This window comes from Pelobates fuscus, chromosome 8 (assembly GCF_036172605.1).
Source record: "Pelobates fuscus isolate aPelFus1 chromosome 8, aPelFus1.pri, whole genome shotgun sequence".
NCBI classification, from domain to species: domain Eukaryota; kingdom Metazoa; phylum Chordata; class Amphibia; order Anura; family Pelobatidae; genus Pelobates; species Pelobates fuscus.
Window position 1 is genome coordinate 4,429,011 of NC_086324.1, and position 17,852 is coordinate 4,446,862.

At 45.3% G+C, this 17,852-nt stretch overlaps 1 protein-coding gene across 2 annotated transcripts in view; it reads left to right on the plus strand.

Moving 5' to 3' along the window:
- Positions 1 to 1,565: 1,565 nt before the first annotated feature.
- PARP14 (poly(ADP-ribose) polymerase family member 14) overlaps positions 1,566 to 17,852 on the plus strand; it is a 189,427-nt gene continuing 173,140 nt past the window's right edge. The window contains exon 1 of one of the 2 annotated variants that reach the window (XM_063429155.1): positions 1,566 to 1,795. In XM_063429155.1, coding sequence (XP_063285225.1) covers positions 1,609 to 1,795 — 187 coding nt within the window. In that variant the 5' untranslated portion in view covers positions 1,566 to 1,608. Of the gene's footprint in view, positions 1,796 to 5,028; positions 5,093 to 17,852 lie in introns of those variants that run through there. The other variant, XM_063429154.1, reaches the window with a different exon arrangement.

Genomic DNA, 17,852 nt, shown 5'->3' on the forward strand with positions numbered 1-17,852 from the left:
TTGGATCTGCAGCGTCCACCAACATGGTGCAAAAGTCAGGTATACTGGCCCAGGGCTGCTGAGCGGCACTTCCGTTATAGCCAGGAAGGCAATTTCTACTGCAGAAATCATACGGTGAGGATGAATATGTGACACACTATAGGCACCAGGACCACTTCGGTCTGCCCCCTTCCCCCCACCTCGTTTCTTCACAAGTCCCAACGACTGGTTGGCAATTGCAGGTGGGGGCATACGGTGGTTTACAACCTCACTTATAGCAATATGGAGATCTTATTGACCCCCACAGGATTATTTGTTTATTTTATTTTTACTTTCTTCACGTGGCGGTTGGCTAGCAAAGGTAAATAATTCTTCAAATCAATCGACTTCCGAAAAGCAAGTGAATGATAATCTGTGAACTTCTGTCCTGACAGGTGCATCCAGTTAATCATCAGCCGCTATGCAGTTATTGATAAAGCTCAGACTCTGTAAATTAATTTGGCTGCAGATTTAACCCCTTTATTCCAGAAGTTTGGTCCTTAAGGGGTTAAATTATTTTTTAAATGCTTCAAAATGAATGTTTCAGAATCAGTCGGACAGACAGAATCCTGACTGCATTTGGCTTTAATAAACCTGAGAATTCGGTCTTTTTAGTGAATAACCCTGTTAGTCTTTCTCTCCCTCTGACTGTCTCTCTCTCAATCTCTCTCCCTGACTGTCTCTCTCTCAATCAATCAATCTCTCCCTCTGACTGTCTCTCTCTTAATCTCTCACCCTGACTGTTTCTCTATCAATCAATCTCTCTCTCACTGTCTCTCAGTCTCTCTTTCTCTGACTGTCTCGCTGTCTCTCTCCCTCTGGCTGTCTCTCTCTCAATCAATGACTGTCTCTCAGACTCTCTTTCTCTGACTGTCTCTCTCAGTGTCTCTCTCTTTCTCTCTTAGTCTTGCTCTGTGTGAGTGCCTCTCTCTCAAGCTGTCTGTCTCTGTCTGACTATCTCAGTCCCTCTTTCTGAGTGTTTCTCTCTCTTTCTCTCTCTCACACTTTCTCTCTTTCAGTCTCTCTCTGACTCTCTCTTTTATTCTGTCAGTCTCTCTCTGATTCTCATTCAAGTCTCCCTCTGGCTGTCTCATTCTGTCTGTCTGTCTCTCTCTCTGACTGTCTCATTCTGTCTCTCTCTCTCTGACTGTCTCAGTTCGAGGAAATGAAGGAAATGATAAATAAATGAAAGTGAAACTAAATGAATTATGTAACAAATAGAACAGAAAATATATTCACAGACAGGAAAGCACCAACTAGCACTCACACTGACTCCACAGAGAGACACTCACACTCACAAAGAGAAACCCTCACAATCAGACTCACACTCAGAGACACTCACAATGAGACACCCACACTGAGAGACACCCACACTGAGAGACACTCATACTGAGAGACACTCACACTGAGACACCCACACTCAGAGACACTCACACTGCCAGACACTCACACTGCCAGACACTCACACTTAGAGACACTCACACTCAGAGACACTCACACTCAGAGACTCTCACACTGAGACACCCACACTGAGAGACACCCACACTTAGAGACACTCACACTCAGAGACACTCACACTCCGCGCTGGGGATGGGGGACGGCTACCAGTTCCCTGTGGCCCTTCAGTGGGATTTGGGGCCCGAGAAGCTGAAACAGATGAAGAACAAGTTAATGGTTTATTTCGGGAGCAAAAAGAAATCGAATGGAGGAGAGTGTGTGATAAAAGACATGGAGTGCACTCAGGGATATGTACTAATATACTTCAACCAGGAGACAGGTACAGCCACAGCATGGGGGGCTGGGGGTAATGGGGGGCTGGGGGTAATGGGGAGAGTGTGTGATAAAAGACATGGAGTGCACTCAGGGATATGTACTAATATACTTCAACCAGGAGACAGGTACAGGCACAGCATGGGGGGGCTGGGGGTAATGGGGGGGGGGGCTGGGGGTAATGGGGAGAGTGTGTGATAAAAGGCATGGAGTGCACTCAGGGATATGTACTAATATACTTCAACCAGGAGACAGGTACAGCCACAGCATGGGGGGCTGGGGGTAATGGGGGGGCTGGGGGTAATGGGGAGAGTGTGTGATAAAAGGCATGGAGTGCACTCAGGGATATGTACTAATATACTTCAACCAGGAGACAGGTACAGGCACAGCATGGGGGGCTGGGGGTAATGGGGGGCTGGGGGTAATGGGGGGGCTGGGGGTAATGGGGAGAGTGTGTGATAAAAGGCATGGAGTGCACTCAGGGATATGTACTAATATACTTCAACCAGGAGACAGGTACAGCCACAGCATGGGGGGCTGGGGGTAATGGGGGGCTGGGGGTAATGGGGGGCTGGGGGTAATGGGGAGAGTGTGTGATAAAAGGCATGGAGTGCACTCAGGGATATGTACTAATATACTTCAACCAGGAGACAGGTACAGGCACAGCATGGGGGGCTGGGGGTAATGGGGGGCTGGGGGTAATGGGGAGAGTGTGTGATAAAAGGCATGGAGTGCACTCAGGGATATGTACTAATATACTTCAACCAGGAGACAGGTACAGACACAGCATGGGGGGCTGGGGGTAATGGGGGGCTGGGGGTAATGGGGAGAGTGTGTGATAAAAGGCATGGAGTGCACTCAGGGATATGTACTAATATACTTCAACCAGGAGACAGGTACAGCCACAGCATGGGGGGCTGGGGGTAATGGGGGGCTGGGGGTAATGGGGAGAGTGTGTGATAAAAGACATGGAGTGCACTCAGGGATATGTACTAATATACTTCAACCAGGAGACAGGTACAGGCACAGCATGGGGGGGCTGGGGGTAATGGGGGGGGGCTGGGGGTAATGGGGAGAGTGTGTGATAAAAGGCATGGAGTGCACTCAGGGATATGTACTAATATACTTCAACCAGGAGACAGGTACAGGCACAGCATGGGGGGCTGGGGGTAATGGGGGGCTGGGGGTAATGGGGGGGCTGGGGGTAATGGGGAGAGTGTGTGATAAAAGGCATGGAGTGCACTCAGGGATATGTACTAATATACTTCAACCAGGAGACAGGTACAGCCACAGCATGGGGGGCTGGGGGTAATGGGGGGCTGGGGGTAATGGGGGGCTGGGGGTAATGGGGAGAGTGTGTGATAAAAGGCATGGAGTGCACTCAGGGATATGTACTAATATACTTCAACCAGGAGACAGGTACAGGCACAGCATGGGGGGCTGGGGGTAATGGGGGGCTGGGGGTAATGGGGAGAGTGTGTGATAAAAGGCATGGAGTGCACTCAGGGATATGTACTAATATACTTCAACCAGGAGACAGGTACAGCCACAGCATGGGGGGCTGGGGGTAATGGGGGGGCTGGGGGTAATGGGGAGAGTGTGTGATAAAAGGCATGGAGTGCACTCAGGGATATGTACTAATATACTTCAACCAGGAGACAGGTACAGCCACAGCATGGGGGGCTGGGGGTAATGGGGGGGCTGGGGGTAATGGGGAGAGTGTGTGATAAAAGGCATGGAGTGCACTCAGGGATATGTACTAATATACTTCAACCAGGAGACAGGTACAGCCACAGCATGGGGGGCTGGGGGTAATGGGGGGGCTGGGGGTAATGGGGAGAGTGTGTGATAAAAGGCATGGAGTGCACTCAGGGATATGTACTAATATACTTCAACCAGGAGACAGGTACAGCCACAGCATGGGGGGGCTGGGGGTAATGGGGAGAGTGTGTGATAAAAGGCATGGAGTGCACTCAGGGATATGTACTAATATACTTCAACCAGGAGACAGGTACAGACACAGCATGGGGGGCTGGGGGTAATGGGGGGGGCTGGGGGTAATGGGGAGAGTGTGTGATAAAAGGCATGGAGTGCACTCAGGGATATGTACTAATATACTTCAACCAGGAGACAGGTACAGCCACAGCATGGGGGGCTGGGGGTAATGGGGGGCTGGGGGTAATGGGGAGAGTGTGTGATAAAAGGCATGGAGTGCACTCAGGGATATGTACTAATATACTTCAACCAGGAGACAGGTACAGCCACAGCATGGGGGGCTGGGGGTAATGGGGGGGCTGGGGGTAATGGGGAGAGTGTGTGATAAAAGGCATGGAGTGCACTCAGGGATATGTACTAATATACTTCAACCAGGAGACAGGTACAGCCACAGCATGGGGGGGCTGGGGGTAATGGGGAGAGTGTGTGATAAAAGGCATGGAGTGCACTCAGGGATATGTACTAATATACTTCAACCAGGAGACAGGTACAGACACAGCATGGGGGGCTGGGGGTAATGGGGGGGCTGGGGGTAATGGGGAGAGTGTGTGATAAAAGGCATGGAGTGCACTCAGGGATATGTACTAATATACTTCAACCAGGAGACAGGTACAGCCACAGCATGGGGGGCTGGGGGTAATGGGGGGCTGGGGGTAATGGGGAGAGTGTGTGATAAAAGGCATGGAGTGCACTCAGGGATATGTACTAATATACTTCAACCAGGAGACAGGTACAGCCACAGCATGGGGGGCTGGGGGTAATGGGGGGGCTGGGGGTAATGGGGAGAGTGTGTGATAAAAGGCATGGAGTGCACTCAGGGATATGTACTAATATACTTCAACCAGGAGACAGGTACAGCCACAGCATGGGGGGGCTGGGGGTAATGGGGAGAGTGTGTGATAAAAGGCATGGAGTGCACTCAGGGATATGTACTAATATACTTCAACCAGGAGACAGGTACAGACACAGCATGGGGGGCTGGGGGTAATGGGGGGGCTGGGGGTAATGGGGAGAGTGTGTGATAAAAGGCATGGAGTGCACTCAGGGATATGTACTAATATACTTCAACCAGGAGACAGGTACAGGCACAGCATGGGGGGCTGGGGGTAATGGGGGGAGTGTGTGATAAAAGACATGGAGTGCAATCAGGGATATGTACTAATATACTTCAACCAGGAGACAGGTACAGCCACAGCATGGGGGGCTGGGGGTAATGGGGGGGGGGGCTGGGGGTAATGGGGAGAGTGTGTGATAAAAGACATGGAGTGCACTCAGGGATATGTACTAATATACTTCAACCAGGAGACAGGTACAGCCACAGCATGGGGGGCTGGGGGTAATGGGGGGCTGGGGGTAATGGGGAGAGTGTGTGATAAAAGGCATGGAGTGCACTCAGGGATATGTACTAATATACTTCAACCAGGAGACAGGTACAGCCACAGCATGGGGGGCTGGGGGTAATGGGGGGCTGGGGGTAATGGGGGGAGTGTGTGATAAAAGGCATGGGGTGCACTCAGGGATATGTACTAATATACTTCAACCAGGAGACAGGTACAGCCACAGCATGGGGGGCTGGGGGTAATGGGGAGAGTGTGTGATAAAAGGCATGGAGTGCACTCAGGGATATGTACTAATATACGTCAGCTGAAGTGGTCTGGGTGACTATAGTGTCTCTTTAAATAGTTCTCCTAATGACGTACTCTGAGCAGAGGAAAAGAAACTTAGAATGTATGAGTCATACTTTTGTTTCTATTATCATTTTTATTATATGGTCAAAGGCAGCAAATATTGGACATTGGTATAATGCAAGGTAACCGTAAAGCTTTGGAGATCATTGGTTTCTTATTAAAGGTCTCTCTCTCTTTCTTTAGCGGGAACAACCCTGATTTTATGCTCGGTATACTTAGAGGGAACCTGTCTTTATGCTCGGTATACTTAGAGGGAACCTGATTTTATGCTCGGTATACTTAGAGGGAACCTGATTTTATGCTCGGTATACTTAGAGGGAACCTGGCTTTATGCTCGGTATACTTAGAGGGAACCTGGCTTTATGCTCGGTATACTTAGAGGGAACCTGATTTTATGCTCGGTATACTTAGAGGGAACCTGATTTTATGTTCGGTATACTTAGAGGGAACCTGATTTTATGCTCGGTATACTTAGAGGGAACCTGATTTTATGCTCGGTATACTTAGAGGGAACCTGATTTTATGCTCGGTATAATTAGAGGGAACCTGGCTTTATGCTCGGTATAATTAGAGGGAACCTGGCTTTATGCTCGGTATACTTAGAGGGAACCTGATTTTATGCTCGGTATAATTAGAGGGAACCTGATTTTATGCTCGGTATACTTAGAAGGAACCTGGCTTTATGCTCGGTATACTTAGAGGGAACCTGGCTTTATGCTCGGTATACTTAGAGGGAACCTGATTTTATGCTCGGTATACTTAGAGGGAACCTGATTTTATGCTCGGTATACTTAGAGGGAACCTGGCTTTATGCTCGGTATACTTAGAGGGAACCTGGCTTTATGCTCGGTATACTTAGAGGGAACCTGATTTTATGCTCGGTATACTTAGAGGGAACCTGATTTTATGCTCGGTATACTTAGAGGGAACCTGATTTTATGCTCGGTATACTTAGAGGGAACCTGATTTTATGCTCGGTATACTTAGAGGGAACCTGATTTTATGCTCGGTATAATTAGAGGGAACCTGGCTTTATGCTCGGTATAATTAGAGGGAACCTGGCTTTATGCTCGGTATACTTAGAGGGAACCTGATTTTATGCTCGGTATAATTAGAGGGAACCTGATTTTATGCTCGGTATACTTAGAGGGAACCTGGCTTTATGCTCGGTATACTTAGAGGGAACCTGATTTTATGCTCGGTATACTTAGAGGGAACCTGATTTTATGCTCGGTATACTTAGAGGGAACCTGGCTTTATGCTCGGTATACTTAGAGGGAACCTGGCTTTATGCTCGGTATACTTAGAGGGAACCTGGCTTTATGCTCGGTATAATTAGAGGGAACCTGGCTTTATGCTCGGTATACTTAGAGGGAACCTGGCTTTATGCTCGGTATACTTAGAGGGAACCTGATTTTATGCTCGGTATAATTAGAGGGAACCTGGCTTTATGCTCGGTATAATTAGAGGGAACCTGGCTTTATGCTCGGTATACTTAGAGGGAACCTGGCTTTATGCTCGGTATACTTAGAGGGAACCTGATTTTATGCTCGGTATACTTAGAGGGAACCTGGCTTTATGCTCGGTATACTTAGAGGGAACCTGATTTTATGCTTGGTATACTTAGAGGGAACCTGATTTTATGCTCGGTATACTTAGAGGGAACCTGATTTTATGCTCGGTATACTTAGAGGGAACCTGATTTTATGCTCGGTATACTTAGAGGGAACCTGATTTTATGCTCGGTATAATTAGAGGGAACCTGATTTTATGCTCGGTATACTTAGAGGGAACCTGATTTTATGCTCGGTATACTTAGAGGGAACCTGATTTTATGCTCGGTATACTTAGAGGGAACCTGATTTTATGCTCGGTATACTTAGAGGGAACCTGGCTTTATGCTCGGTATACTTAGAGGGAACCTGATTTTATGCTCGGTATACTTAGAGGGAACCTGATTTTATGCTCGGTATACTTAGAGGGAACCTGGCTTTATGCTCGGTATACTTAGAGGGAACCTGGCTTTATGCTCGGTATACTTAGAGGGAACCTGATTTTATGCTCGGTATACTTAGAGGGAACCTGGCTTTATGCTCGGTATACTTAGAGGGAACCTGGCTTTATGCTCGGTATACTTAGAGGGAACCTGGCTTTATGCTCGGTATAAGTAGAGGGAACCTGGCTTTATGCTCGGTATACTTAGAGGGAACCTGATTTTATGCTCGGTATACTTAGAGGGAACCTGATTTTATGCTCGGTATACTTAGAGGGAACCTGATTTTATGCTCGGTATACTTAGAGGGAACCTGGCTTTATGCTCGGTATAATTAGAGGGAACCTGGCTTTATGCTCGGTATACTTAGAGGGAACCTGGCTTTATGCTCGGTATAATTAGAGGGAACCTGGCTTTATGCTCGGTATACTTAGAGGGAACCTGATTTTATGCTCGGTATACTTAGAGGGAACCTGGCTTTATGCTCGGTATACTTAGAGGGAACCTGATTTTATGCTCGGTATACTTAGAGGGAACCTGATTTTATGCTCGGTATAATTAGAGGGAACCTGGCTTTATGCTCGGTATAATTAGAGGGAACCTGATTTTATGCTTGGTATACTTAGAGGGAACCTGATTTTATGCTCGGTATACTTAGGGGGAACCTGGCTTTATGCTCGGTATAATTAGAGGGAACCTGGCTTTATGCTCGGTATAATTAGAGGGAACCTGGCTTTATGCTCGGTATACTTAGAGGGAACCTGGCTTTATGCTCGGTATAATTAGAGGGAACCTGATTTTATGCTCGGTATAATTAGAGGAAACCTGGCTTTATGCTCGGTATACTTAGAGGGAACCTGGCTTTATGCTCGGTATACTTAGAAGGAACCTGGCTTTATGCTCGGTATAATTAGAGGGAACCTGATTTTATGCTCGGTATAATTAGAGGGAACCTGATTTTATGCTCGGTATACTTAGAGGGAACCTGGCTTTATGCTCGGTATACTTAGAGGGAACCTGATTTTATGCTCGGTATAATTAGAGGGAACCTGATTTTATGCTCGGTATAATTAGAGGGAACCTGGCTTGATGCTCGGTATAATTAGAGGGAACCTGATTTTATGCTCGGTATAATTAGAGGGAACCTGATTTTATGCTCGGTATACTTAGAGGGAACCTGATTTTATGCTCGGTATACTTAGAGGGAACCTGGCTTTATGCTCGGTATACTTAGAGGGAACCTGGCTTTATGCTCGGTATACTTAGAGGGAACCTGGCTTTATGCTCGGTATAATTAGAGGGAACCTGATTTTATGCTCGGTATAATTAGAGGGAACCTGATTTTATGCTCGGTATACTTAGAGGGAACCTGGCTTTATGCTCGGTATACTTAGAGGGAACCTGATTTTATGCTCGGTATAATTAGAGGGAACCTGATTTTATGCTCGGTATAATTAGAGGGAACCTGGCTTGATGCTCGGTATAATTAGAGGGAACCTGATTTTATGCTCGGTATAATTAGAGGGAACCTGATTTTATGCTCGGTATACTTAGAGGGAACCTGATTTTATGCTCGGTATACTTAGAGGGAACCTGATTTTATGCTCGGTATACTTAGAGGGAACCTGGCTTTATGCTTGTTATACTTAGAGGGAACCTGGCTTTATGCTCGGTATAATTAGAGGGAACCTGATTTTATGCTCGGTATAATTAGAGGGAACCTGGCTTTATGCTCGGTATACTTAGAGGGAACCTGGCTTTATGCTCGGTATACTTAGAGGGAACCTGGCTTTATGCTCGGTATAATTAGAGGGAACCTGATTTTATGCTCGGTATAATTAGAGGGAACCTGATTTTATGCTCGGTATACTTAGAGGGAACCTGATTTTATGCTCGGTATACGTAGAGGGAACCTGGCTTTATGCTCGGTATACTTAGAGGGAACCTGATTTTATGCTCGGTATAATTAGAGGGAACCTGATTTTATGCTCGGTATAATTAGAGGGAACCTGGCTTTATGCTCGGTATAATTAGAGGGAACCTGATTTTATGCTCGGTATAATTAGAGGGAACCTGATTTTATGCTCGGTATAATTAGAGGGAACCTGATTTTATGCTCGGTATACTTAGAGGGAACCTGATTTTATGCTCGGTATACTTAGAGGGAACCTGGCTTTATGCTCGGTATACTTAGAGGGAACCTGATTTTATGCTCGGTATAATTAGAGGGAACCTGATTTTATGCTCGGTATAATTAGAGGGAACCTGGCTTTATGCTCGGTATAATTAGAGGGAACCTGATTTTATGCTCGGTATAATTAGAGGGAACCTGGCTTTATGCTCGGTATACTTAGAGGGAACCTGGCTTTATGCTCGGTATACTTAGAGGGAACCTGATTTTATGCTCGGTATAATTAGAGGGAACCTGATTTTATGCTCGGTATAATTAGAGGGAACCTGGCTTTATGCTCGGTATAATTAGAGGGAACCTGATTTTATGCTCGGTATAATTAGAGGGAACCTGATTTTATGCTCGGTATACTTAGAGGGAACCTGATTTTATGCTCGGTTTACTTAGAGGGAACCTGATTTTATGCTCGGTATAATTAGAGGGAACCTGGCTTTATGCTCGGTATAATTAGAAGGAACCTGATTTTATGCTCGGTATAATTAGAGGGAACCTGATTTGATGCTTGGTATACTTAGAGGGAACCTGATTTTATGCTCGGTATACTTAGAGGGAACCTGATTTTATGCTCGGTATACTTAGAGGGAACCTGATTTTATGCTCGGTTTACTTAGAGGGAACCTGGCTTTATGCTCGGTATAATTAGAAGGAACCTGATTGTAACGGATCGCCTGGCACCCCGACTTGGTACCTCCGTTAATTGATGCTCCTATTGCTTCCTGAGGACTCCAAGCACTCTGGCAGACACCATAATCACCGAATCCGAGAAACCTTTAAATTCTCCCAAGCGTATGAATGCTGTAGACCATTGAATACGAACCATACGAATAGGCTTGTACTCCTAGCAGTCAACTGGAACAGCATACATTAAATCCTTCCCCCAATAATGAGACGACACATCACTTTGAGGGTAAAACAGGAACTCTGGACTGGCTCATCCAGCCTGGCTTTTATTTCCAACTCACACATACAGGCCACACCCAGGGGGAGGCATAAAAGAACCAATGACATAGATGTTACCTCCCACACATCCCCTCCCCTTAGTGTGACACATAATCCCATTATGCATACAGTGTAAAATATACTTTTACACAACTTTCATAACTTTAAAACCATACATCACATTCACATAAAAATACACATCCACAATCAATCCATTCAGGGGAACAACATATTAAAAAATGGCATGAATCCGACCAGGGGTTCAAAAGTTACTAAAAGTATCTTTTGTTCCTTTCTGGCTGGCAGAAAAACATCCCCACAATGCACCCTGGTTTCCACGCTTCTGCCCTGGAGTTAATTGGAGAAGTAATCCAATTACCCAGGACTAAAGGCAGACTCCATTAACCACATGGTTGCAAAACAACATAAAACACTTTAAAATACATAAAGTCACATTTACACATAACACACAGACATTTCACCTATCCCCAGATAGCTGGGATCTGCACGCACAAAACTACCGAATAGCGCGCAGATCCTACTCACACAGTACAATTGCCATGGAGCTAAAGTCTTTCCCATAGTCTTTCATTATATGAATAGGCTCCATGGTATGGCTATCTGGGGTATCACATTCCCATAAAGTCTGGTCCATAGTCCAAAGGCAAGAGGCGGGCAATCAGCCCCCTCCAAGGACACGTGGCGAGGTCGGTTTCGCCACACTGATTTTATGCTCGGTATAATTAGAGGGAACCTGGCTTTATGCTCGGTATACTTAGAGGGAACCTGGCTTTATGCTCGGTATACTTAGAGGGAACCTGGCTTTATGCTCGGTATACTTAGAGGGAACCTGATTTTATGCTCGGTATACTTAGAGGGAACAAACCTGGCTTTATGCTCGGTATACTTAGAGGGAACCTGATTTTATGCTCGGTATACTTAGAGGGAACAAACCTGATTTTATGCTCGGTATACTTAGAGGGAACAAACCTGATTTTATGCTCGGTATACGTAGAGGGAACAAACCTGATTGTATGCTCGGTATAATTAGAGGGAACCTGATTTTATGCTTGGTATACTTAGAGGGAACCTGATTTTATGCTCGGTATACTTAGAGGCAACCTGGCTTTTTGCTCGGTATACTTAGAGGGAACCTGATTTTATGCTCGGTATACTTAGAGGAAACCTTGCTTTATGCTCGGTATACTTAGAACAAACCTGTCTTTTTACTCGGTATACTTAGAGGGAACCTGATTTTATGCTCGGTATACTTAGAGGGAACCTGATTTTATGCTCGGTATACTTAGAGGGAACAAACCTGATTTTATGCTCGGTATAATTAGAGGGAACCTGATTTTATGCTCGGTATAATTAGAGGGAACCTGATTTTATGCTTGGTATACTTAGAGGGAACCTGATTTTATGCTCGGTATACTTAGAGGGAACCTGATTTTATGCTCGGTATACTTAGAGGAAACCTTGCTTTATGCTCGGTATACTTAGAACAAACCTGTCTTTTTACTCGGTATACTTAGAGGGAACCTGATTTTATGCTCGGTATACTTAGAGGGAACCTGATTTTATGCTCGGTATACTTAGAGGGAACCTGATTTTATGCTCGGTATACTTAGAGGGAACAAACCTGATTTTATGCTCGGTATACTTAGAGGGAACAAACCTGATTTTATGCTCGGTATAATTAGAGGGAACCTGATTTTATGCGAGTTGTTGCAGAAATACTTACCTACAACCTACTGCTGCAGTGCTGCTATTCTGTGTACCGTAACTGTGGCGAAACCAACCTCGCCACTGTGCACTGGAGAAGCCTGGTTGCTCGCCTGTTCCCTTTAGACTATGGCCCCTGTTCTTTTTCCCTGCAGAAAGGCTGAATGTGCCTTTCTGCGGACTGTCAAAGCCATGCTACCCCAGATAGCTTTGCCATGGAGCCCAGCCGTATACTGAAAGACTGTATGAAAGACTTTGGCTCCATGGCAATTGAACTGTATGTGATCTGAGCGCCATCCGGTAATAACGTGCGCTCAGATCTAAGCTATCTGGGGATAGGTAGAATGTCTGTATTTTATGTAATAAATGTAACCTTGTGCATTTTATTGTATTTTACTGTCTTTTTACTGCCATGTGCTTAATGGAGTTTTGCCTCTGTCCTTGGAGATAATTGGATTACTTCTCAATTATCTCCAGGATAGAAGACTCTGTGGAACTGGTTTTGGGCAGAAAAGCCATGCTTCATTTCGTCACAAATGACTTTGATCTATCTTTTTTTTTTGGATGATTTTGACATATGTTTGTGATACCGGAGAAACTGACGGAAGCCAAGCACAGAGAGATGGACACAGGTTTCTTCAGGAAGGAAGAGATTCTTTATTCGGATCACCGATCGGGACTCAGAGGGACTAATGTCACCAAAATACAACAAGTTCTAAGCCCAGGACAATAGTGCAGGCTCCTTATATAGGCACATAACTCCTCCCATATTAAGCTCCACCCGCACATTCTCTTGACCAATCAATACAAATAAGAATTAACTTCCTGCTTGACCGCATGGCTTGTCCAGCACAATGGAGGAGGGGAATACTACATCCGGTATTCTTGCACATGCTCCGTACACTACTGATCGTATCTTGCCACGTGCAACCAACAGATCGATACGTCAGCATATGCACGTACACATGCCACGTGGTAATCTCGGCCTACTAAATTTATTTTTACCGAGATTCCACCACATTCCCCCCTTTGATGCCTCTTGATATTTCACAATTACTTGAGGCATCACTTAACCTTGGTTTGCATACACCTCAGGTTACCATGAACCAGACCAGACTTGTCTATGATGTGAATCTCTCAACACTCATCTTCCTGCATTGGTTCTCCCTGATCTAGAGCCTCATATTTATATATGGCCATTATTTGTGCTGCAGCCTTCCTTTCTGCTATATTTTCTATCAGGCTTTGCACAGACCTAACTACTAAGGGAATAAGACATGGCAGGAGTAGACACAACATTAAAATCAGTAGGACTCCGCCTACCAATGCCTTAAGCCCTCCAAACTGCTCATACCAGCTACCAAACCAACTACTTGGATTATACCCTTTCCATACCTGAGTAGGCACATGCGCTAGTTTAACCATATGGCTAGTAAGCTCAGCTATTGCTTGCCCTTCGTCATCTATTTGAAGACAGCAATTGCTCAGGTTAAACTTCCCACATACACCTCCCTCTACTGCCAATAGGTAATCCAAGGCTAATCTATTTTGGTATACTGCTGTCCTCATCTTGGTATTATGTTTAGCTAGAAGATTGAGCGCTTGTGAGGTCTCATTAGTGATAATCTCAACCACCGCCTGTAACCTTATAATGCGGTTGAGCATATAAATTGGGGTTCTATATCCGAAAGTACCATCCTCTGCCCACGTGGCTGGCCCATAATAATCTATAATACGCTGGGGAGGCCATTCATTATCTTCCCAGGCGCCTATCTCTATGGGTCCCCTTTTCTTCCTATGATTCACATCATACACTTTAACACCCAAAGTCTCACCTGTTTCAATAGGTAACAAGAAGAAGGATGGTTTGAGCATACCCAACACACATGCCCTTTTCCAGTCCTGTGGCAACTCCGAATAGGCTTTCTTACCACAGATCCAGTACAAATTTGCTGGGGCTCTCCAACTAGATGTGATGTGTGGCAAACCTAGCCACTTCTAAACTATATTCATTACAAGTTGTCCGTAGGCTGACTGCATAATGTGTACCGTTAAATGTATATGTGTTGTATTATGGCCGTTCGCATGCTGGCAGCCGTACGCTGCCAGCATACAAAGCATTAGTACGACGAAACACGGCTATCCTGGCCGTTCGCCGTACGAATGCGGGCTCCCCAGGTCGACCACACATTCACAGGTCGTGTGGCACCAATTAACCGATTGCAACATTGTTGCAATCGGTAATTAAGGGCTCTCCTAGGTGGCCGTCGTTCGGCTACCGACCATGCGGCGGTCGGCCATCTTGGATCCTTTGTCTCTGCAGCGGTGTTCGGTCGTCGAGAGCCTGGAACTGAAAACGGCTACTCAATGATCCGAACACCGCTGGACTTCCAGAGCGTTCGGGAGTTCCGCGTTCGGTACATTATGTTCCCCATACTTATTCGGTACTTTTAAACTAACTTCAATGTTTAAATGTATTCTGTGCGGCGTTCGGTTAATTCAGCTGGGATCAGAGCGGTATTCTCACGAAGTATGCGCTTCGACCCCAGCTACCTACCGAACGTTCGGTTATTCCAAAGTACCGAATATTGTGTGAAATATGTATTTTAAAGTAAATTGTCAGTTTTGCTGCACGAGGGGATAATCCACTTAATCGTCCATCTTAGTGGGAGTATCCTTCTCGTGCAGCAATGCCTGCTGGGAAAGTCACATTGCATGATGGGAGAAATCCCCTGGATTTACTGTATGGAAACTCCTTGCATGGGGAACTGTATAAATATGCCAGCTGTGAATAAAGCCAGTTAGTTGACTCCCAAACTGTGTTTCGTCTGGTTATTGGGAGGATTGGGGATATTGCCGTGCTTTCTACTCTGACTGTGGATTTCCTGAAGATACCAACGGATATCGTGTACTATTATACTGCATTCCGTTACATGATGGATAAATCAAACCATACGTCCTTTAAATTGGCATATCTTGCAAACGGGTTAGATGGTTCTGAGACATTTGAAGCCGACCACCAAGTTGTATTCTTTGTATCATCATCATAAGCTTTTTGCCCTAGACAAGTTAATTCTCCTACAGAAGTATTATACATCATTCCTTTCCTTGCTATGCAAACATAACCTATGATGGAGGTCTTTAATCTCCACTCAGATTTACCTCTAACACTCATCTGATAATCGGCTTGTGAAGATATTAATTGTTCAACTGCCTCAGAACCGGACATTACCTCCTTTGCTTCCCAAGGCCATTGGTCTCCCATGTTAGTACCTCCACACACATAGCAGTTGGTAACATTAAGACTACCGGCAATACTTTCGGCTAAATCAATGAACAGGTTTTTAGCATTATGGGGGATCTTATTGTCTATACTCATTTCTTCATAGAAGGAATGGTATACCTGATGAGTCTGGGAGGTTACCGTATCGGTCTCTATCCCTATAAACAATACTGTCCCAGGGTCTAAACCCGTCCCGTATATTTGAAACCCAAATAAATTACCATATCTATCTAAGAATTGGTCCGGATTATTTATAAGAATATGGACTGGATTGCATTCCATAGACTTACAGTATGGATTGGTAGGCAACTTAGTCCCAATCATGTCCTTGTCTGCTGTCTGTCCCCAAGTTGCCCACCCCACACAAGACCAATATGGGCAAAAGTTTTAATCTCTATTTGGGCATCTAGGACTCACATACTTATTTTTACTGCTGGGACAAATATATTTATCATTAGACCCATACGTTCTCTCCCATCTAAGATCCCCACATACATTCCACGGCTTCCTACCACTTGATATCGCCTTACATGCATCGAATAGCAGAACACTCGAAGAATGTACGGATTCTAATACCGTTTTATTAATTAGGGTCCCCTGAGGATCTCCATTCCTGAGATTCAACCAAATGGTACAGGGTTGATACTCTGGACTGAAGCACTTAGGTTCTCCTACTCCTAAATGGCACACACTATACTCTATATTTAAGTATCTACACCTTGATACATCTCCTTTACACTCGTATTGCGAATGCCAAATTAGGGTCTGGGAAATATGGTTACCTGTTCTTGTAGTCTTAATGCATACCTCACAGCTAGGAGTGTCGGTACCTCTACCTTCCTGAATATAAAAAGACATATAAATACACATTATCATAAGCACATCTTTCGTCGGCATCCTCAGTCTTCGTCCGTGCGATGGCACCTCAGCTTCCAGGATGTAAGGGCTGCAGGGAATGGAGTTCTGCTCGTCTTCACAGGGGTCTCTTCGAGACTTTTCCTGACTTTTAATTCACTCGTTGGTGAGCGGACAGGCTTTATTATGGCCTTCTCACTCACTCACCAATCTCTGAAACAATAAAATTTATAATCCACAAGGTTCCTTGTCACTCCGACTGAGTCGTGCGCTTTAACCGGATCTTGCAGGGATTCTCTGGATCTGCTGTAGCTTGCCAAGAATCGACCGCTGCTGGTTTAACCCTGGAGTGATGTATCCACGGAGTCACTTCTGCCACTTTTATCGCTGTAGGGGTAGACAAAAGAACAACATAAGGACCTCTCCACTTGGGCCCTAACGGTACATTATTCCACTCTTTAATCCACACTTGGTCTCCTGGGTGGTAACTATGAACTGGGGGATAAATATTCACAGTTAATCTATCTTGTACCCATTTCTGTACCTCCTCCATAGTCTTACCCAACTCTACAACCTGCTGCCGAGTAATTCCTTCTCCCAACTGACTCAAATCCCCCCTTAAGTTACCAAGTACGGGAGGTGGTCGCCCATACATGATTTCAAAAGGAGAGAGACCCATCCTTCTGGTAGGTGTACTGCGGATTCGCAATAGAGCTATGGGCAAAAGAACGTTCCACTTAAGTTGGGTTTCCTGACACATTTTTGGCAACTGGTTCTTAATAGTTCTATTCATTCTCTCTATTTTACCAGAACTCTGAGGTCTATATGCCGTATGAAGCCTCCACTTTATACCGAGCATATGAGTCAGTTGTTGTAGGCATTGATGAACAAAAGCTGGACCATTGTCCGATCCTATAGAGCAGGGTAGTCCATATCGGGGTATTATTTCTCGTAACAGGAATCTCACAACTTCTCCTGCTTTCTCTTTACGAGTAGGACATGCTTCTACCCAGCCTGAATAGGTGCACACAACTACTAGTAGGTAGCGATGTCCACCAGATTTAGGCATTACTGTATAGTCAATTTGTAGATCGGACATGGGGAGTCCCCCCATAAACTGAACTCCTGGTGGCTTTACTGGTCCTTGCCTTGCATTATTCTTAGCACACGTTACACATCGTCGTACAATGGCTTGAGTTAAGTTGGACAATCTTGGTATGTAGAAATGTTTTCTGAGAGATTCTTCTGTACTGTCTCTCCCAGAATGTGTCCCGTTGTGATAATTTTGGACAATTTCTACCGCTAGTGATGCTGGAATAACTATTCTCCCATCTTCTAACTGATACCATTTGTTCTCCAAATACTTTCCAGGTTCAGTCTTTAACCACTCCTCTT